Here is a 22,119-nt window from a genome sequence, read left to right as displayed (position 1 = left end):
ACGTGGTGGCCAAGGTGAATGTGCCTCTCACTCTGTGTTTCTGCTGTGTCTGAACTTATTTTTGTGTCATCTCAACTTGCCATTTCTTATATTACTGTAGAATAAAGGATGGTTTTGAAATTTTGACAGGTGTGCATTTGTCCTTTTGTGTGGACAAATACATGACCGCAGTAGCTGCCACTTAGTAACTGTCTAGGTCTTTGCATGCATCTTAATCCTTCTATCAGCACTGTCAGGAGGGCTGTCAGGCAGGGAAATATTTTCTGCCAGCTAATGGAGGAGTTAAGGTTCCTGCTCAAGGTCACTGAATCAGAACAGAACCTGGGCTGCATCTGTCTGATTATATGGCATAGTTTTGGATGAGAGCTGATCCCTGGTCCTCCTAAACTGAAGTTTCCACTGAAGAGCAGATCAAGCAGTGATTTCAGAAGGTCTGGCTGAAGTGCCCACTCTCACCCACTCAGAAACACCAGGCAGCCTGTCCTGGTGGCGGTCGGAGGCCAGTTCCCTGTTATCTCAAAGTGCTAGTTGCTCTCCTGGAAGGCAGAGCTTTCCAGTTCTGAGGGGCACAGATAGGGAGCCAGCTGTGAAGAAAGAGGAAGGTGTGGGGAGAGACGGCGTAAGGAAAGAAGCCTGGAGACAAGTTTTACCCTACAGTTCTGCCAAAGGCAAACTTTGTAGAAAGTGAGGCAGCACAGGAGGAGGGCAGGCAACAGCCTCTTATTTGCAGCAGCAGAGGGGAGTCTTTACATTTTCATTCCTTTTTATCTCTTTTCTGCTCTCAAGAGCTGCTGGGACTCTGAGGAAGAGAAAGGGGCTTTAGTCAACAGCAGTTAGCTCTCAGTTTCTTTTAGCAACTGCCTAAGCTGATTGGAGCTGAGGACCTGCTGCCCTTTCTGGATGCTGGAACACACCCTGTAGGGCAGTGGGAAGTGGGTTCTGCAGACATAGTTGTGCTCAGGCTCTGTGCTTCTGTCCAGGAGAGGAACTCTCTGGGGAGGGGGGTGGGAGGGAGGAGAAGGGGGGAAGGCAGCACAGGTGCTCCAAGGTACCATCACCTTTGAGGGAATATAGGTGTCTTAAGTGTTTATTAGTTGATGCTTGCTCTTGCAGAATTAATCATTATCAACAAAGACTGCAATCGCTGTACTTCAAAAAGAAGTTTGCAGAGCGTGTAGCAGAAGTGAAACCCAAAGTAGAAGGTAAAGTCAAGTCCCTCAGAATGAAAATGCTATTCATCCCAAGTGCTCATGTACAAGTGCAATGCAAGTGCATATAGTCAATAGAATCCCTTTGGTGATTTTTTTTTTCCCCTTGAAATCTGTTGGAATTCTGGCAGATAATTATTTAAGGTCTGCATTCAGCTTGCTGGCCTAGCCTGAGTTCTGGAGCTCACACACAACCCCTGGGCTTTTGCTATCTGGGTGTTGGTGAGGAATTTGCTTGCTACTGACACCAAACCTACAGTTATCTTTCTTACAATGGGGCCTTACTGGATTTTTCTTTTAATTAATTAATTTATTATTTTACAGTATTGTATTGGTTTTGCCATACATTGACATGAATCCACCATGGGTGTACATGTGTTCCCCATCCTGAACCCCCCTCCCACCTCCCTCCTCATCCCATCCCTCTGGGTCATCCCAGTGCACCAGCCCCGAGCATCCTGTATCATGCATCAAACCTGGACTGGCAATCCGTTTCACATATGATATTATACGTGTTTCAATGCCATTCTCCCAAATCATCTCACCCTCGCCCTCTCCCACAGAGTCCAAAAGACTCTTCTATACGTCTTTGTCTCTTTTGCTGTCTTACATACAGGGTTATCATTACCATGTGTCTAAATTCCATATATATGCATTAGTATACTGTATTGGTGTCTTTCTTTCTGGCTTACTTCTCTCTGTGTAATAGGCTCCAGTTTCATCCACCTCATTAGAACTGATTCAAATGTATTCTTTTTAATGGCTGAGTAATACTCCATTGTGTACATGTACCACAGCTTTCTTATCCATTCGTCTGCTGATGGACATCTAGGTTGCTTCCATGTCCTGGCTATTATAAACAGTGCTGCAGTGAACATTGGGGTACATGTATCTTTCAATTCTGCTTCCTTGGTGTGTATGCCCAGCAGTGGGATTGCTGGGTCATAAGGCAGTTCTATTTCCAGTTTTTTAAGGAATCGCCACACTGTTCTCCATAGTGGCTGTATTAGTTTGCATTCCCACCAAGAGTGTAAGAGGGTTCCCTTTTCTTCACACCTTCTCCAGCATTTATTGCTTGTAGACTTTTGGATAGCAGCCATTCTGACTGACGTGAAATGATACCTCATCGTGGTTTTGATTTGCATTTCTCTAATAATGAGTGATGTTGAGCATCTTTTCATGTGTTTGTTAGCCATCTGTATGTCTTCTTTGGAGAAATGTCTGTTTAGTTCTTTGGCCCATTTTTTGATTGGGTTGTTTATTTTTCTGGAATTGAGCTGCAGGAGTTGCTTGTATATTTTTGAGATTAATCCTTTGTCAGTTGCTTCGTTTGCTATTATTTTCTCCCATTCTGAAGGCTGTCTTTTCACCTTGCTTATAGTCTCCTTTGTTGTGCAGAAGCTTGTAAGTTTAATTAGGTCCCATTTGTTTATTTTTCCAATATTCTGGGAGGTGGGTCATAGAGGATCCTGCTGTGATTTATGTCGGAGAGTGTTTTGCTTATGTTCTCCTCTACGAGTTTAATAGTTTCTGGTCTTATGTTTAGATCTTCAATCCATTTTGAGTTTATTTTTCTGCATGGTGTTAGAAAGTGTTCCAATTTCATTCTTTTACAAGTGGTTGACCAGTTTTCCCAGCACCACTTGTTAAAGAGATTGTCTTTTCTCCATTGTATATTTTCCCCTCCTTTGTCAAAGATAAGGTGACCATAGGTGTGTGGATTTATCTCTGGGCTTTCTGTTTTGTTCCATTGATCTATATTTCTGTCTTTGTGCCAGTACCATACTGTCTTGATGACTGTGGCTTTGTAGTAGAGCCTAAAGTCAGGCAGGTTGATTCCTCCAGTTCCATTCTTCTTTCTCAAGATTGCTTTGGCTATTTGAGGTTTTTTGTATTTCCATACAAATCATGAAATTATTTGATCTGTGAAAAATACCGTTGGTAGCTTGATATGGATTGCATTGAATCTATAGATTCTTTGGGTAGTATACTCATTTTCACTATATTGATTCTTCTGATCTGTGGACATGGTATATTTCTCTATCTATTTGTGTCCTCTTTGATTTCTTTCACCAGTGCTTTATAGTTTTCTATATGTAGTTGTTTTGTTTCTTTAGGTAGATATATTCCTAAGTATTTTATTCTTTTCGTTGCAATGGTGAATGGAATTGTTTCCTTAATTTCTCTTTCTGTTTTCTCATTGTTAGTGTATAAGAATGGAAAGGATTTCTGTGTGTTTATTTTATATCATGCAACTTTACTATATTCATTAGTTAGCTCTAGTAATTTCTGGTGGAATCTTGAGGGATTTCTGTGTAGAGGATCATGTCATCTGCAAACAGTGAGAGTTTTACTTCTTTTCCTATCTGGATTCCTTTTATTTCTTTTTCTGCTGTGATTGCTGTGGCCAAAACTTCCAAAACTATGTTGAATAGTAGTGGTGAAAGTGGGCACCCTTGTCTTGTTCCTGACTTTAGGGGAAATGCTTTCAATTTTTCACCATTGAAGATAATGTTTGCTGTGGGTTTGTCATATATAGCTTTTATTATGTTGAGGTATGTTCCTTCTATTCCTGCTTTCTGGAGGGTTTTTATCATAAATGGATGTTGAATATTTTCAAAGGCTTTTTCTGCATCTATTGAGATAATCATATGGCTTTTATTTTTCAATTTGTTAATGTGGTGTATTATATTGATTGATTTGCGGATATTGAAGAATCCTTGCATCCCTGGGATAAAGCACCCTTGGTCCTGTTGTATGATCTTTTTAGTATGTTGTTGGATTTTGTGTGCTAGAATTTTGTTAAGGATTTTTGCATCTATGTTCATCAGTGAGATTGGCCTGCAGTTTTCTCTTTTTTGTGGCATCTTTGTCAGGTTTTGGTATTAGGGTAACGATGGCCTCATAGAATGGGTTTGGAAGTTTACCTTCCTCTGCAATTTTCTGGAAGAGTTTGAGTAGGATAGGTGTTAGCTCTTCTCTAAATTTTTGGTAGAATTCAGCTGTGAAGCCGTCTGGTCCTAGGCTTTTTTTTGCTGGATGTTCTGATTACAGTTTCAATTTCCGTGTTTGTGATGGGTCTGTTAAGATTTTCCATTTCTTCCTGGTTCAGTTTTGGAAAGTTGTACTTTTCTAAGAATTTGTCCATTTCTTCCAAATTGTCCATTTTATTGGCATACAGTTGCTGATAGTAGTCTCTTATCATCCTTTGTATTTCTGTGTTGTCTGTTGTGATCTCTCTGTTTTCATTTCTAATTTTGTTGATTTAATTCTTACTGGATTTTTCTAAAGGAAGATTTGAGGCTGGTAGTTGGTTTGATTTTGAGGCTGTTCAATTTTTAGCTGTTTGAAATGTGGGCAACTTATGAGCACAGCACAGAGTGCAGGCTGGCCTTGGGGCCCTAATGACACCTGCCAGCTGTGACATGTCACACGTTTGCCCAGTTTTTCTACTGGTGAAATTGATCAATAGTCCTGTGATCTGACTCACACCAGGCAAGAAAGGGTCTGCAAATGAATATGGAAAATGCAGCTGATGCTCTATGTATTCCTAACTGCTTACAGTTGGTGAGTCAACCAAGAAAAAGAAAGGCTGGGATTGTGCAGCTGCCTCTGGGTCTCTTGAACAACCTGAGCTGACTCTCCTGGCCCCCTTGTGTCTTGCTTCTGGTATAGGTGTTCAGAAAGTGCTCCCAGATAATCTGATGACCCCATCTTACATCTTTGGTGTCTGTTATCGGGTGTGTGGATTTAGGATGAGTATCACTGAAAAGTCTTGGTTGTAATAGTTTTGTGTATTTTGTTTTGAAGCAATTCGTTCTGGCTCAGAAGAGGTGTTTAGGAGTGGTGCCCTGAAGCAGTTGCTGGAAGTGGTTTTGGCATTTGGGAATTACATGAATAAAGGCCAAAGAGGCAATGCATATGGATTCAAGATATCCAGCCTAAATAAGATTGCCGACACCAAATCCAGTATTGACAAGTAAGTATGGAGGACCTGTGAGCACTTGGGTCGGGGCTCAGCTTTGTACCTCTGGGCCTCCTGACACTCAAGTGTCTGGCCTGCACTTTCTGCTTCTCGTCCTCCTCCGACACTGATCCTCTCTTACCTCAGGACCACGCGAATCCCAAGTTCCCACTGGGCCAGTTATCCTTCATTTTCATTCCACAAGTATATCATCTAGTCCAAGTTTTTTGTGTTTGGGGTTTTGTCAGGGAAACATTTTGTATCGTGTAATACGTGAAAGGCAAGTTCACACACCGGAAATATACAGCCAGATGAGGTTTCCCAAATTGGACACATCTGCATAAGTAGTGCCCAGATCAAGAAACAGAACATTACTAGCCTCCTAATAGTCTCCTCGTGACCTCTCCTAATTGCTACTCCTCCACAAAGATAAACTAACAGCTGAGGATATAATGTGAAGCTTGCTGGCTTTTTAGATTGTGTTTTCCTTGGTACCTGGAAGCGAGCAGATATATGAAAAGATGAGTGTATATATGTGTTCTGGCTGTTGGTGTTCAGCTGCTCATCCCAAGACTCATTAAAATGCTTCCTAGAAAGTGTGTCTTAAGTGAACAGATTCTTGTTAGAGACACCAGGATATGAAAATGCACTGGTGTCATTTACCGGCAAGGCATTAGGCATATTAACTCTAGCTTCCCTGAGAACTGTGGTTCTCTAAAGTTCTCACTGTCTTGGAAGGAATTGTTTCTAAGGTAAACTTCTCTGTAATCTGAATTCTTTTTAGAAATATGGCTCTTCACCCTAATTATTCCCAACCAGTGAGCTTTTTACTCTATATTTTCTATAGGGTTAGTGAAGCATAGCATAATGGCAACCTTGAATCCATCCTATAAGAAATAAGCAAAGTGTTTAGTTGTAGAGCTAAGCCTTATTTTTGCATTGTGTAGAAATAGATTAACAAAGGGCAGCTGATACATTCTATCACCACCACCTTATTTTTAATGTAAGCACTCGATCCTTTCAGAGCCCTTTCACATTTGGTTGTCACAACAGCCTGTGAAATCGCCAGAGCAAGTGCTGTATCGCCTGTTGTCAGATAAAGAAACGGAGGCAAGGGTCAGGGTCAGGTGTCTCATTTAGCTTGTCTGAGGTCACAGCCAGCAAGGTGTTTGGCCTTACAGGTATTTGACAACTGTTCTAGTGGTCTGCCCACAGCTTTCCTCTACCAATAGGCAAATCTTATTTGAAGGTTGTAGTAGATAACTGCATCATCTTACTTGCATGTGAAGAGCAGCCATCTTTTAAGGAAGGGAGTTCTCTTCCTCTGAGCTTATAGGTTGGGGCAGAAGAAAACCCTCACCACCAGTCACAGGTGGAGGACCTCTCCACACACAGGTGTGTGCACACATAACATGCCCTTAATGCCCTTTGCACCTCACCCTTCCAGCTTACTGATAACCTGGCACTTACTACATGGTTATCTACTAGTTAATGTAAAAATTCCTCCAGTACACAATTAGCCTTTCCAAAATATTAAAACACAAAACCATTTCTGATCTTTTTCTTTTCCCTCTTCACTCTGCATTATAGGCTTGTTTATGGTAATGAGCAGAGAATAAGAATAATCCAATGTGCGATGTCTAGTTATTGTTTTTATTATTCAGGAATTTATATTCATTCAAATCAGGTGTTATTTGGATAACAGACAAATAATAGAAATTGATCTAGTTTTAAGTCTTTCTCCACACAAAAAAAGGTATATATGATTAATTAAATACATTTATTTCTCTGAAATAATGAAGGAAAACAGCATTAGTCTTTCTCATGATGGGCCCTGGAATTTGCCCCTCATACAACCAGCACATGGCAGACACATAGATTCTGTGAATGGCCAGATTGAAATGGAACAATACAGCTGAACATCTGCAAAATAAGTGACCAGAACTATTAGCTATTGTTTTACTTTGCTGAACAATGGTTCTCTAATTATTGAGAGCAAGAAAAATAAGGGGAAATTTTTTTCCATGTGACCCAGTTATCTCAGAGGAATAGGATTGCATTGACTTCTAGGAAGCTACAAGGTTAACCAGAAATGATTTGCATTGATAGGGAAAAAAAAAATTGTTTGCCAACTTTGCTTCACTTTAGTTGCTGAGGAGAGTTGTGACTTAGCCTTGTGAATTAGCAAACTGCCTAAAAATTATGGAAATAGCTTTTAAGTAATGTATTTGTGTCCTCCTAATTATGGTAACTTTCAACAGACTAAGTGGTTCTTGATCTTGGCTGTTAGACTCAATGGGAAGTTTTTAAAAATACTCAGCCTGGCTTCCCGCTTCATTTCAACTGATGAATCCCAGGTTGGCCCAGGCATCTGGGGTTCACGTGATTGTAGTGTGCATTGGAGTCGGGGACAAGGGGACCAGACTCCTATGGCATGGGCTCATGGATACAGTTATCAGATGCCTGCCTTTGCAGCCCAGGTCAGTCAGGGTTCAGCCCTGTCAACACTGAAGAGGGAGCCAGTTATGCAGTTAGGAGCAGAAGTGTTGCTAAAATTAGGCTGCGAGTATATCATACCCATGATGGCACAGTCCTGGCCCAGTTCCAGGCCCTGCCCTGAAATGGGGGGAGGGGCTTCCTAACTTTCCAGCCACCTTTTGCTGCAGCAGCAAAACAGATGAGGTCAGAGTGGGAAAGAGAAAAACAAATGAGTCGAAAGGCAAAAATGTTATCCCCCAGAACAAAGAAACCTTAAGTGAGAATTCTCAGTAATTCCCATCAGTGGGTCGCTGCTCTGTACTTTCAGACTTGAAAATTAACTGTCTTCTTTGGTGCATTATATAGACATCCTCACTCCCCACCCAACCCTGCTTTGTTCTGAGTTGGCAGGACAGGTCTCGTCTTTGGGTGGATGCACTGTGAAGGGATGTCCCCACTGGCAATGGTTCAGACTCATTTTCGTCACTCGTTGCATTACCCAGATTTGGAAGGGTCCTCATTATGGGCCAAAAATGTAATTCTCATCCCCTGCTCTTCCGTTTCAGAAGGTGTGTGCCTCTTTTGACATCTATTTATGTAAATCCCATGAAGACTCTCCTCTTATCCCTTTCTCTTGAATTCCTGCTTTACAGGAACCTCCAAATTTTGAAAGTAATGCAGGATATAGCTTTCTTTTGGAATCAGACACTTGACTATGCAAATCATGTGCCGATATCAACCATGTTTAATACTCTCTCCTCTAACTGTAGGAACATTACACTTTTGCACTATCTCATCACTATTGTGGAAAATAAATACCCCAGGGTTCTCAATCTAAACGAGGAGCTGCGGGACATTCCTCAAGCAGCAAAAGTAAAGTAAGTACTAACAGTGAATTGTTTCAGCTTTTCAAATCCCTTGGTCTGTGCTTTAGCCGTTGAGATAGTTAGTGTTACCTTAAGAGGGTCCTTCTGTGTTTCTTTCCCCTGAATAGTATATGAAGTAGTTTGAATCATTTCCAAGTCACCCAGATGTATTACATAATTTTGAATATATGATTAACTCTTGAAGGGAGTTAAGGGTGTCAACACATTCCCTAAGTCCCACTGCACACTTTGAAAATACAACATCTAACTTTATAGTTGATCCTTCCTATATGAGGTCCTCCATATCCATGGTTCCACATCTGAGGAATCAGTCAGCCACAAATCACTTCATCTATAATCACTGGAAAAAAAATTATGTATAAGCGACCCTCACAGTTCACACCTGTGTTGTTCAGGGTATTGTTGAACATATACTGTGAGCAAATGTTGTGTATACTTGTTGTAGCTGTTTTGGAATACTCCTGGATACAATTTTTAACTTCTGCAAAACCTAATTTTCTGAGTTATGAAGATACAGGGAAGAAATGTGGTTTCACTACTAGTTGGAAGGGGTGGTTCTCTTAAAATACAGGTGGGAGCACCCTTAGTTAAATGAGGATATGTTGTTAAGCAAATAGAAGTGCTACAGGTCAGGGCGTTGCTAGTATCAATTTTCCCAGGTGCATACACTCCCAAAAACCAAGCAGCCTTTTAATGGAAAGCAGTCTTTATGCAAATGAAGGAATACAAATAAAGTGGAAAGTCGCCAGGTTCTCCCCATAAACTTCACACTTTTCAGAGACCTCCTGAGGGGCATGCACTTTTCCTTGCTGCTCTTCCTATTGCACCCGGCTCCCCTCCCCACTTTAAAAGAAAATACTTTAAACTGCATCTTTATGCAGACATTTTGAAAAATCTGATGAGCAGCCTAATTTAGAGTTTGGGGAAAATGTACCATGATGTAAGACATGAAATTAAAATGTGAAGGTAAATGAAGTATTGGTGAATTTGTTTACATGTGAATTCTCTGTGAGAATGGTAATAATCTCTAATGTTTAAAGCCATCAAATAAAAAGCATTATGAGAAAAGTCTAGGAAACTTTGTTTTTAAAAAAAAAGTCAACAAAAATGAAAACTAGTTAGTGAAACTTTAAGAAAAATCATTTTTAATTGAAATGTAGGCTATCACCTTGTAATATTCATACTATCAGTGAAAGTGAAAGTCACTCAGTCATGTCTGACTCTTTGCAACCCCTTGGACTATACAGTCCATGGAATTCTCCAGGCCAGAATACTGGAGTGGGTAGTCTTTCCCTTCTCCAGGAGGCCTTCCCAACCCAGGGATCGAATCCAGGTCTCCTGCATTGCAGGCAGATTCTTTACCAGCTGAGCCACATGGGAAGCCCTCATACTATCAGAGTTTTCATGAAAAGCAATACAGTAATGATGAGCACAGCACACACATGATTGTGCCTCAGCTCTTTCTTTCCCTTGTCCAAAGGAAGTCACACATGGCAAATTTATTTCTACATACAGTAATTTGCTTAAGTGAGATTTTTGTGAGATTAAAACGTCATATTTCTATTCTGTCCTTTTTAACCGATATATACATATACATATATATACATATGTGTATATACATATATACACATATATACACATGTGTATATACATATATATACATACACATACATATATGTATATATACATATATACACATACATATATATGTATATATATCTCATACCTGCTGGCTATGGAAAATAAGAAACATAATCGCATATAAGTTTAAAATGTTGCTGTCTTTCTGTGAGATCCGAATGCTGAAGAGAATTTTAAGCATTTAAAATGAATTTTAAAACACTTAAAATAGTGTGGATGACCAAGAATGAAATATTTAAACTCATCGTACAGTTAATTCACAAGTATAAGTCCCATGTTAGTTACTAAAATGCTGCCATTTACAACAGCATGACTGAGCTGGACAAAGAAATAAGCACGTTGAGAAGTGGCCTGAAAGCAGTAGAGATGGTGAGTATCTGTTTCTTGTTCTAATTCCCAGTCTTGTCACTGCTGGTGTCCAGCAGAGGAGTTGCCAGTTGCTTGGCATGCTGGTATGCTCGGGATAAACGTTTACTATTAAAAATAAAATGCAAAAACAGAGAAGCAAAGGCAGACGGTGTTCAGCCTGGCGACACAGCAGCGGGCATCACGGGAGCTGGGACACTGGACCAGAGTTCTACCACTTTCCTGTCTGTGACGTAGGACTTGTGACAGTGGATTGGGCTAGAGACTCCTCAGGGTCTACTCAGTGCTCCTGTTCTCTTGGTAAATGTTCACTCTCAGTAGAGCAATGGAACTTTGTCATCTTTGCGTTGGCTCTTTGGGGAGTATGCATTGAGCACTTTGAGGGTACAGTCCATTCTCAAGGTGAGGGGATCACAATGACTCAGAATGCTTGCCCTCCACATGTTACAGTGGCCAGGAGCAGTCATCCCAGTTTATCTCCTGTAAAGTGATGACAAAGGTGCCTTTCGAAGGAAGGTGGTGATTTAGGTTAGCCTGGGCCTTAGGGAATAGCTGGTGTGTGTGAGAGGAAGTATCTCTTCTAGATGAGATGAACTTCGAGCTGTGGCTTAGGAGAGAGAGTGAGCTTAGGTACAGAGGAGGGAAGCCGTCCCAAGTCTACGAGGTGACCTGAGCCCGGGCTCCATGGAAGGAAAGCAGGTCAGAGTGCTGGAGGAAGAGGAGCCCCTGGCCTTAACCCTGATTTGAGGGCGCAGTGCCCCATGGGTACCACACGGGGACTGTCACCAAGATGGAGACAGATTAGGGTGGAAGCCTCGCTCCCAAGAGCAGACAGGGCTCTGGCCTGGCCCTTGGTGCAGGAGGCTGGTTTACAGGCAGCTCGGGAAGGTTCCCCACAGATCAACTCACGCATAACACCAAAGGGACCCTCCTCCTGCTTGTAAAACTGCCATAGAAAGTAGTTGGCATCATTAAAGAAGCTGTAATACAAATTAAAGTCACGATGCTAATCTTTTCTGTTTTTAATAAATTAAGGAGCATGTGAGGTTTTCTCTTTTTCCCTTTTTTGGGGGGAGGGAGAAGAAAGACGTGGTGGGTAGGCCACTGTTTAAAAAGTGCAGGAGATGAACTGAGTGCATTGTTTTCCCAGCCCCTGCAGCTGGGAGGCTATGAAGGAAAGTGGCACATGGTCCTCGGCTTTCACAGGCCGAACAGGACAAGGGCGGTTTGGGACAAAGCTTGTTTATAGCCTTTACTCTGCTGTATTTCCTCCCAGTGGAAAGCTTTCTTGAGACTAGCATGGCAGCTATGACAGCCCTAAAGTCTGATAATGGATGCTCTGAGCCCTGCATCTGAGCTAGCTCAGAACAAGGCATAAGACAGGAGTCCCAAGGAAGTTGTGTGTTTGAGGGATTTATTAAAGGTCATTTTGCTGAAATCTCTCTAGCCCTTGGGTCATGTACACTGTAACACACTCTTCATAGGAAGGGCCTACAGCAGCTTCCCCCTACCCCCCGGCAGCTTAAATGTCAAGAGGGAGGAAATACTGGGGGCAGACTTTAACCTGTCCAAATATTCATGTGTCCCAACTGTGCTTCGCACAAGTCAGTCGTACTGTTGGAAAGGTATCAAAGGTAGAATTCTCATGAAATTATACATTCATGAAACACGTTAAAATTGCTTTCACATCTCTGCACCTCACACACACAACTCCCTTACCAGCCCAAGTACTAGAATTGTGGCAATTTCTTTTCATCAGAGCAAGTTCCATAAAAGTTTCCACTTTCATTTCACTTGATTCCCCTGGTAATATGTATATTGCCCTCCTTTTATGAGTAAAGAAACTAAGGCCCAGGCTACTTGACATAGGTAAAAATCAAGTCAGTGGTTGAGCTGAAACCACTTGTGACCTCTACTCTCCTGCTTGTTAGACCCTCTGCCATAGAAGGTATGGAAGAAAATAGAGATCCAGAGTAAGTCAATAGATACACAGAAAAGTTGTTACTGAGACCCTGGAATTAGACAGATGTTGAGTTCAAATTTTGGCTGTATCACTTATCAGCTACTTGACTTTGAGCAAAGAATGCCTCCGAACCTCAATTTATGTGTCAATACAATTGGCATAATAATTGAACACTCATAGAGGTTTAGTGGAATGAAATAGGAAAATGCATCTGGCAATGGTTTAAGTTATTATTGAAATGAAATTTGAATAAGCTGTGTCCATCACCATGGTAATGGAGAGGATGGCTAATTAACATGACACTAATACCTCTACCTGCCTGTTCATAAAACCCAAATGGTATGGATGAGAAGAAAAATGGCATTATGGTGCCAAACGCTACAGCTGAAATTCTACTGACCTAGATAGCATAGCTTAGGAAATAAGTAGACTTGGCAGATACAGAAAAAAGGGAAAAAATCAAGACACCAGAGTTCTGAGCACAGAATATCTACAAATTCTCTTGCTTTCAGTCACAAACCCTTTTAATCCAACTTGCTCTCCATTATTTAACTTCTATGAATTTTATCCAAATGTTAATCTACTTACATTCTAAAGCCAGTATACAAAAACCACACCAATAAAGTACTCAGATGACTGGTTAAATTGCATTTTGCAAATGTGTTTGCACACATGGGCATGACTCTGGCAGGGTGGGCAGAAGCAGAGCAGGACATGAACTATCATAAGATGTTTCTGCAGTAGTTTTGATGTGTTTGCCATTCTGACTTTTATTAAATTTGAGGCATAAGGGAAATGAAACAAGGTGCGTCTGCATCTGAAGCCTGCGTTGACATTATCCATTCCCTGTGTTTAAGGAGCTGGAATATCAGAAGTCTCAGCCCTCACAGCCCGGAGATAAGTTTGTGTCTGTTGTCAGTCAGTTCATCACTGTAGCCAGCTTCAGCTTCTCTGACGTTGAAGATCTTCTAGCAGAAGCTAAAGACTTGGTAAGTTTTCCCTTGCGCACTGAGTATTGCTTGACAGGGCTGGTGCTTTCAGGTATGACAATTACTCTTTCATTTCTAGGACTGTGATCAATTGAAACACACACTTTCTAACTGGCCTACGTGTCTTTAGGTTAGTAAGACCTTGGAGTATCTGAACGGTGTTAAACCAGTGAATACTGTGATAGCTTTTTCTTGGTTATTATTGGGCCAAGGCCTTGTGCTTCAGAAATGTGTAAGATGCTCTCCTTACAAGAGAGATAAGAGACTTAGGAGAACAGGGTGTTCCCTCTTTAAATCTCCAGAAGAACTTACTAAATGATAGGCACTTTAATTCATAGCCTCATCGCAAAAGTATAAATAGGACTTTTTAAATGAATTTTGCTATTACAAAACCTTGTTTTCCTATAAAGGAAAAGTTTTCATTGACAAATACCCAACACCTTAAAATCCCACTACCCCATCTCACAGTCTCTCGTTATTTCCTTTTCCAGAATTCACACACATTCATATTCATGTGCACATTCTCTCATCCTCTTCTTGTTAATAAATGACAGCAAGCAGCTACCCACCTACCATATTGAGTTTGTCCACAATGCCCATTTTTCAGCTGTGACAACACTCTTTGCTTGAAACTTGACTCTTGCCCTTGAAACTTGAGTAATGATTCTCATTTTTCAGTTGTAGATATGGATGATTTTGTTTTTAAGTATACATACACACTGGCTAAAGTTCAGAAGCAGACTGTGTTAAGATACACTGGCTCATTTCAGTATGAAACCCCACCTCCAATGTTATTAAATAATAAACAGATGACAAGATATATGTTTGAATGACTGCTGTTACCTGATACCCCTGACTGAAACCAGTGAACTGGTGTTAGCAGCCTCCACTGTGATGGCCCCCACCCCAAACCAGACAGTACAGTACCTACTTCATCAAGGGCTCAGACATTTTCCTAAGAATCCAGTGAATAGTTAATTTTTTATTTACACACACCCTACTTTTTTTTAAATTTGAGTGTGGGAACTTTAGTCTGGGACGAGTTTTCTTCAGATTTCCAAGACCAAAATATACATGACTTCATCATCACTAGAATTCCTAGATAAAAAGATCATTCAGGATGGCTTGAAGTGCATGAACTTGAGTGCTTTTGAAATGCAGTTGTAGGCTATCTATTGCTGTTTTGTTCATACCAGAACTTTAAGAAATTAGCTTGTAAAAATCATGGAGCAAGCTAAAGCACTGTGTGTGGTGTATGAAGAATGTTGTGTTTTTCCCTAAAGAGCTTAGTTTCTAATACAATAGTTCCAAATAAGTAAAAGATTGAGGATGCCTCAGTGAAAAGTGAATATTATTATAAATTTAAAGATACGAAATATATGTATAATTGAAAATTGTCTTAAGCATAAATGTAGAAAATATTTCCTTTATGTAGATAGTATCGCCAAAACATCAGAGAAACTTATATATTAAAGGCAAGCAATGCAAGAAAAATAAAAGCAATTAGACCGTGAAGTATTTATGTAGTCCTCCCCAACCTGAGTTTCTCACTATGAAGAAAATGAAAGAGCTGGAAATTTTTTAGTAGTTGATAAGGCATAAGGAGTGAGAATTCATTTGACCTTGAAGCTAGAAACACCATCCTTTGTAGCTTAGGCTTAATAGCATGAGATCCTTAGAGAAGGAGGTATAGTTCTTATAAAACAACTTGACTGGCACTGAACAGTATTTGGATGGCCAAAATAACGCTAAGACACTTGAAAGCATACTATCTCGAATTACGAAGATAAGTGCCAAAAGAGCTAAAAATGGAAATGTTAAACACTGGCTGTGCTGTTTCGTTACTGTATATATTTTTTCATTTAATTTTTAAAAAATTATCCCTTAATATTTTGCATTTTAGCTGTTTCTAAAAGATTTGCCTTGAAGAGGGCACTAAAACAAAGGTTTTGGAATAAAATTGTATTCTCAGTCATGAATTTTGGGTTGCCTCAATGATTCCGTAATCGGTGATTGTGTTCTAATTGAGGCCCAGGAAATAGAGTAATACCAGCATTATTTATGATTAGGAAAAGCAGCTGATTTTGATATTAACCATATGGCATCAATAAATATTAAACTACTTCAAAGAAAAGTTAAAAGGGGTGAGTTTCCTTACCCCTGCTGAGTTTGCTATTAGCTTTATATCCTGAGCTCTCTGTCCTCTGGTATTCTGCTTTCTTGTTTTTTACTACTGTTTAGTTAATAAGAAGTCATAGGATGTAATCATAGATGTTAAGCTGAAATGAGGTGGACAAGAATAAATGGTTTCCTAAGATGCTGGAGTATTAAATTTTTTCCTTTAGAAACAATTAGATATGTTTAGCAGCCAAAGGTAAATCCAGCGAGTTATATTTGACTCAGTTGGAGCTTCAGCCCCTCAAGAGAGATTGATGTTTATGTGATCATGACATTCTCTTGAGACACTGAACTTCTTAAAACCTTCTTTTTCCTAGTTTACTAAAGCAGTGAAACACTTTGGGGAAGAGGCTGGAAAAATACAACCGGATGAGTTCTTTGGCATTTTTGATCAGTTTCTTCAGGCTGTGTCAGAAGCCAAACAAGAGAATGAAAACATGAGAAAGAAGAAGGAGGAGGAGGAGCGCCGAGCTCGTATGGAGGCTCAGGTAGGAGGGCAGGTGACGGGCCAGTCCCACCTCCCGGAAGTGCTCCTGCTACATCTCCTTGGTGTTTAGGAAGCACTCCGATGTGCTGGCAAGGACGAGGGCATCAAAGCCCTCTCTAGAATGCTACTGGGAGTTTAGTCAGTAGAAAGTTTCTCTTCAGCAATGTGGCAGTCTATATGCAAAGCCTAAAAAAATATATTCACATCCTTTGATCTGGAGTTCCACCTCTTAGAAGTCTTTCTAAAGAAATAATTCTACATTTCCACAAAGAGAACAGCACTCTTTATAATAAAGCCTCAACCTGGGACAGCCTAAATGTTTACCAACTGGGCACTGGTTCTAAATGATGTTCAGTTCAGTACGGTTCAGTCAGTCATGTCTGACTCTTTGTGACCCCATGAACCGCAGCTCACCAGGCCTCCCTGTCCATCACCAACTCCCAGAGTTTACTCAGACTCATGTCCATTGAGTCAGTGATGCCATCCAACCATCTCATCCTCTGTTGTCCCCTTCTCCTCCCACCTTCAATCTTTCCCAGCATCAAGCAAGGTCTTTTCAAATGAATCAGTTCTTCACATCAGGTGACCAAAGTATTGGAGTTTCAGCTTCAGCATCAGTCCTTCCAATGAATATTCAGGACTGATTTCCTTTAGGATGGACTGGTTGGATCTCCTTACAGTCCAAGACTGTAAGGGATCTCCTACAGTCCAGTCTCCTTACAGTCAAGAGTCTGATCCAACACCACAGTTCAAAAGCATCAATTCTTCAGCACTCAGCTTTCTTTATAGTCCAACTCTCACATCCATACATGACCACTGGAAAAACCAAAGCTTTGACTAAACAGACCTTTGTTGGCAAAGTAACCTAAATGATGTAATAGCTACATAATGGACTATTTATGCAGTCCTCAAAATCATGTCTTTCTCATGTGAGAAAGCTTACTGAGTGGTTTCCACATGAAACATTTTTGTGTAAAGTAAGTGTTGATAGTGGTGAGATATACCCCCGGAAGGTTCATAATGGTTATTTCTTGGTAGAATTAGGATTATTTTTCCCTTTTTATCTGAATATATACATTTTATATAATGTATGCATATTATTTGGATCTTAATAATTGTAACTCTTGCATAGTGGGTTCTAGGCATCCATGGTAGAGAGAGGCTAATAAGCCTCTGATGTCAGGAATGTGGCCTGATGAGCATTTGCTTTCATCTGTCTATACCATCAAAGAAACCAATATTTTAAATTAGAATATCATGAGGTTTACCCAGATTCTAGACAGTGAGAGTCTAATTACAAAGTGGTGGTCATTTTTTTCATTGCTCCTGATTCCCCTCACATCCCAGTCACTTGTGACAGGCAAGGGATTGGCAGCTATTGACAGACATGCGTGACTGCAGCACTGCCCTATCCACAGTGTTCGTCTCCACTGAATACAAAATGCAGTATTGTCTTGACACTTCTCTAAGCGGTTGCTTTCCATCTTGCAGCTCAAAGAACAACGTGAAAGGGAACGGAAAATGAGGAAAGCAAAAGAGAACAGTGAAGAAGGCGGAGAGTTTGATGACCTGGTTTCCGCTTTACGCTCAGGAGAAGTGTTTGACAAAGACCTTTCCAAACTGAAACGGAATCGCAAGCGCATCACCAACCAGATGACGGACAGCAGCCGGGAGAGACCGGTCACAAAACTTAACTTCTAATTTCCCTTGAATACTTTTTTAGAAAGCTCATTAGCAGCCCTTTGAAGTGACTAGAACTTTTCATTACACTGCCTTGCAATCCAAACAGTGGCAATTTCTCCTTTCATCTGTGGGTGAATGTGTGAACATGTGTGTCTGTATGTGTGTGTATATATTAAGAAGTGTATATAGAAGTCTGAGTGTTGTCTGGAGACCTATATGTTTGGTTAAAAAAGAAAAAAAGTCTATGTCTATGTATGTGCTCAGAACCCCTTTGTGTATGCATTCGTATTGAGTGTGGCTCATCTTCTTTCCCCGAACACCATGACTGTTCAGAAGCACAATACTGTCTCCTGAAAGAGATACGGAGACATTCCCTAGAGTAAAAAGAAAAACAAAAAATAAATAAATATAGCTTGAGAAATATTTTATGGTTTCCAAGCTTGATATACTTTGAAATTATTTTCATTGGTGAAACTGGTATTGGAAAAATATAGATTTCAAATGGTTTTTGATAGTTGACAAGTACGATGCTGGTGCATTGCATCAGTAATTGACAGGACCAGCTTAGAATTTCTGACGTTGGTGTGGGGATGCAGTCTGTAAATGATTATGGAGAACATCTTGCACACAATCTGAATTTTATAGAATGTCAATCAGAGTTCTTTTATATGTTTAAAACCTGGACATCAGTTTCCCTCCTTAATTTCATCGAGTTCTCTGCCAAGCACTCATGATGATTTCTTTACATTGCTTTTGGAAAGAACACTACTTTATCTAAATGCAATCCATGCTCTTGTTAAAGAACAAAATTACCATATTGTGCTTGTTTTCCTAACAGTATAGAACTATAAACTTTCAAATTTCCAACCCAAGACCTAAAAGAAAGAATTCTCTGAAAGGATAAAAATGATTAAAAAAAAATTTATGGGGTGCCTTTTTTTTTTTTTGGTATCTTCTGTTCTGTAGGACAAGCTGCATCTTCTATAAATGTTTCTGAACTAAAGAACACTTAGTGAATGCACAAAATGTCACCACCACCAACAGAGATGCCAAGATCTATTTATCTCTAAGTATGTTTGAAGTGGTTTGCTGTTTATATGTTGTCATTTTAAATTGTGTGTCAGTTACGCTACCTGTAAAATTTCAGTCCAAAAGATAAAGCTCTCAGGGAGAAATGAATAAAAACAATGAACATTAGAAAATAAAATATAGATGCTTACCATTAACCTACCAACTCTTAATATCCTTAAGTTATATGATATATACAGAGGACTGTTACTTTTTTTTTTTTTTTGCTTTGCTTTATTTATTTGTAGTAGGGGAGGGGCTAAGGTTCTCTATTTTCTTTCCATCAATCCTGTTGTGGTTGGGTTTCCTGTGGAGAGTAGTTTGTCCTATTGCACTAGAACATTATTTACGCACTAAATTGAGTTTCAGTCAATTAACGAATATTTATTGAAACACCTACTATGTGCCAGGCATTGTAGGGCTACAGTGGTAAGCAAGACAGAGCCCCTGCCCCCAGGGAGCTTATGCTGTAATGGGGACAGTTAAGGGGCAAACAGAATACCAATGTGTGTGCTGTATAGGAATCGTGCTATTTAAAAATAATTTGTATAAACTATAATGCTTAGTGCAGAGGGCAAGGTCTCTGCACTACGTGAAAGCTGTGAAATAGTGCTCTAAGAGTTGGCAAGAGCCGTGGTTTTACGTTCTTCCCCCTCATTGCAAACTTAGCGACTTTCTACATATTACACAGAAGTAAATGACTAGGAGATAAAACAGTCACAAATATATAGCAGACGTCGCGCTCCCCCAGCTCCTAGGTATCAAAGTCTGCAAGTATACTGTGTCGAAGATGCAGACTGAGACTTCGCTCAGAAAAGCTTGGAGGTGAGGAGAAGTGGGGTACGCTAGTGGGGTTTGTCTATTCCTTAACTAAAGTGCCTCTATATATATTCTTTTCTATTTAGAGCAGGAGAAATTTGATCTGGCTTGAGTTTGGGACTAACTTTTGAAAATGGCTTTGTTTTCCAGTTTAAGGAATGGGCAAGTGGAGGGAGTCACATAAAGGAGCAAGTTTGTGTAGCATGTTCCTCTCGCCCTTTGTAATCATCCTCGTTTTGATATGGCCATCCTGGTAGGCCTCCTTTGCCATTTCCGTTTTTTGTTTCTTTCCCCGAAAGCTGTGTGCAGGTCATTCCATGTGCCATTGTTGGAAAAAAGAAAAAAAAAACACCTACTTTTTAGATTGGTGCTGGTGTAAGTAGCCACTTTTTCTCTCTTGGGTGTGTATTTTAAAAGTTTTTGTTTGTTTTTTTAAATTAATGCCAAAAAGACAAAGCATTATAATTTGTAAACTTAATTATATGTCTTGTATCTTATTAGTTTAGTAGTTGGAACCACTTAGTCTTTAGGTGCAAGACTGTTGTTATAGTACCAAGAAAAAAATGTTGTATGTGTTATGAGACTGTACATTTTTTTAAAATAGCAATATGCAATAAAGAAATGAATTCATTACATGTATGTATATGCTTTCTTTGAGTTATTAAAACAAACTTCTTTGCACCATTAAATTTAAATATTGCAATTTGTTGGTTAATTAGGAATAATACAAACTTGTTCATACTGGACCTGGAAAACTATAGTTTTCTGCTGTGGCAGCATTCAGCACATCTACAGACCGCCAGATACTACCTCTTTCTGAAATTAACCTTTTTGTGTAACTCTGTATGCGTTAAATAGTTTGATAGTGAAAGTGAAGTCGCTCAGTCGTGTCCGACTCTTTGCGACCCCATGGACTACAGCCTTCCAGGCTCCTCCATCCATGGGATTTTCCAGGCAAGAGTACTGGAGTGAGTTGCCATTTCCTTCTCCAGAGAATCTTCCCCTCCCAGGGATCTAACCCGGGTCTCCTTCATTGTAGGCAGATGCTTTACCGTCTTAACTACTGGTAAAATTATTTAACTGGAGGTATACAAAAGAATCTCTAATCTCTAGAATCAATCTTTTTCATTTTGAAGCATTTCCCTTAAAAAAAATAATTTATGATATTGGTCAATATGGAAAGTGTCACTTGTACAGAAGAAGGAATGTGCGTTATATCCTTTGAAAACTGGGACTCTCTCTTGGCCCCATGTCACTTTGGCTTCCTGGCCATCCTCTACCCAATGTAAAATCAAGCTGAAAACAAATTATCCTAGTAGTGGTTGCTTGAGAATTCAAGCACTTCTGATCTTGGAAATGGACTCATGATATTCTTGTAATTACTATCTTTTTATTTAGCTCCTGGATACTGCATAATATCCAAAAGTTTTTTGTTCTTTTGCACTAGCATTCAGATGGGAGAGATCCTTCTCCATGGTAGGGAAATTTTATATTCCTCCCTACAAATAGAATATACCATTTCCTCTTTACACATTTGAGTGTGGAGCTACATACAGAACCACCTAGAACCTCAGCTGCCCTGGGGTATTGAAAGAAACAGGGGAAAGCCTGAAACTTTGAGATCATTATGCCTACTTGTATGTCTTCAGTTTTCCCCAGAAAATCATCACTAGGGAAAATGTGCTTCTGTCAGGGGATGAAGCTATTCAAACCCTCCAGGATTATGCCCTTTTTCTATAACATAACATGGATAATCTTTAATAAACTAAGTTCTAAAAGGGAATTTGCTTCCTGACCTGCATATAGGTTTCTCAAGAGGCAGGTCAGGTAGTCTGGTATTCCCATCTCTTTTAGAATTTTCCAAAGTTTATTGTGATCCACACAGTCAAAGGCTTTGGCATAGCCAATAAAGCAGAAATAGATGTTCTTCTGGAACTCTCTCACTTTTTCGATGGTCCAGCAGATGTTGGCAATTTGATCTCTGGTTCCTCTACCTTTTCTAAAACCAGCTTGAACATCTGGAAGTTCACAGTTCACGTATTGCTGAAGCCTGGCTTGGAGAATTTTGAGCATTACTTTACTAGCGTGTGAGATGAGTGCAATTGTGTGGTAGTTTGAGCATTCTTTGGCATTGCCTTTCTTTGGGATTGGAATGAAAACTGACCTTTTCCAGTCCTGTGGCCACTGCTGAGTTTTCCAAATTTGCTGGCATATTGAGTGCAGCACTTTCACAGCACCATTTTTCAGGATTTGAAATAGCTCAACTGGAATCCATCACCTCCACTAGCTTTGTTCATAGTGATGCTTCCTAAGGCCCACTTGATTTCACATTCCAGGATGTCTGGCTCTAGGTGAGTGATCACACCATTGTGATTATCTGGGTCATGA

At 40.0% G+C, this 22,119-nt stretch overlaps 1 protein-coding gene across 4 annotated transcripts in view; it reads left to right on the top strand.

Moving 5' to 3' along the window:
• Positions 1–20,366, top strand: part of DAAM1 (dishevelled associated activator of morphogenesis 1) — a 181,568-nt gene extending 161,202 nt beyond the window's left edge. For all 4 annotated transcript variants that reach the window (XM_005685918.3, XM_013967213.2, XM_005685917.2 and 1 more), the window contains 7 exons: positions 1,114–1,202; positions 5,019–5,187; positions 8,421–8,528; positions 10,487–10,547; positions 13,365–13,496; positions 15,992–16,162; positions 17,653–20,366. In XM_005685918.3, coding sequence (XP_005685975.1) covers positions 1,114–1,202; positions 5,019–5,187; positions 8,421–8,528; positions 10,487–10,547; positions 13,365–13,496; positions 15,992–16,162; positions 17,653–17,862 — 940 coding nt within the window. In that variant the 3' untranslated portion in view covers positions 17,863–20,366. The remainder of the gene's footprint in view (positions 1–1,113; positions 1,203–5,018; positions 5,188–8,420; positions 8,529–10,486; positions 10,548–13,364; positions 13,497–15,991; positions 16,163–17,652) is intronic.

Source organism: Capra hircus, chromosome 10 (assembly GCF_001704415.2).
Source record: "Capra hircus breed San Clemente chromosome 10, ASM170441v1, whole genome shotgun sequence".
Lineage (NCBI taxonomy): Eukaryota > Metazoa > Chordata > Mammalia > Artiodactyla > Bovidae > Capra > Capra hircus.
This window is presented reverse-complemented; position numbering and strand designations above follow the sequence as displayed.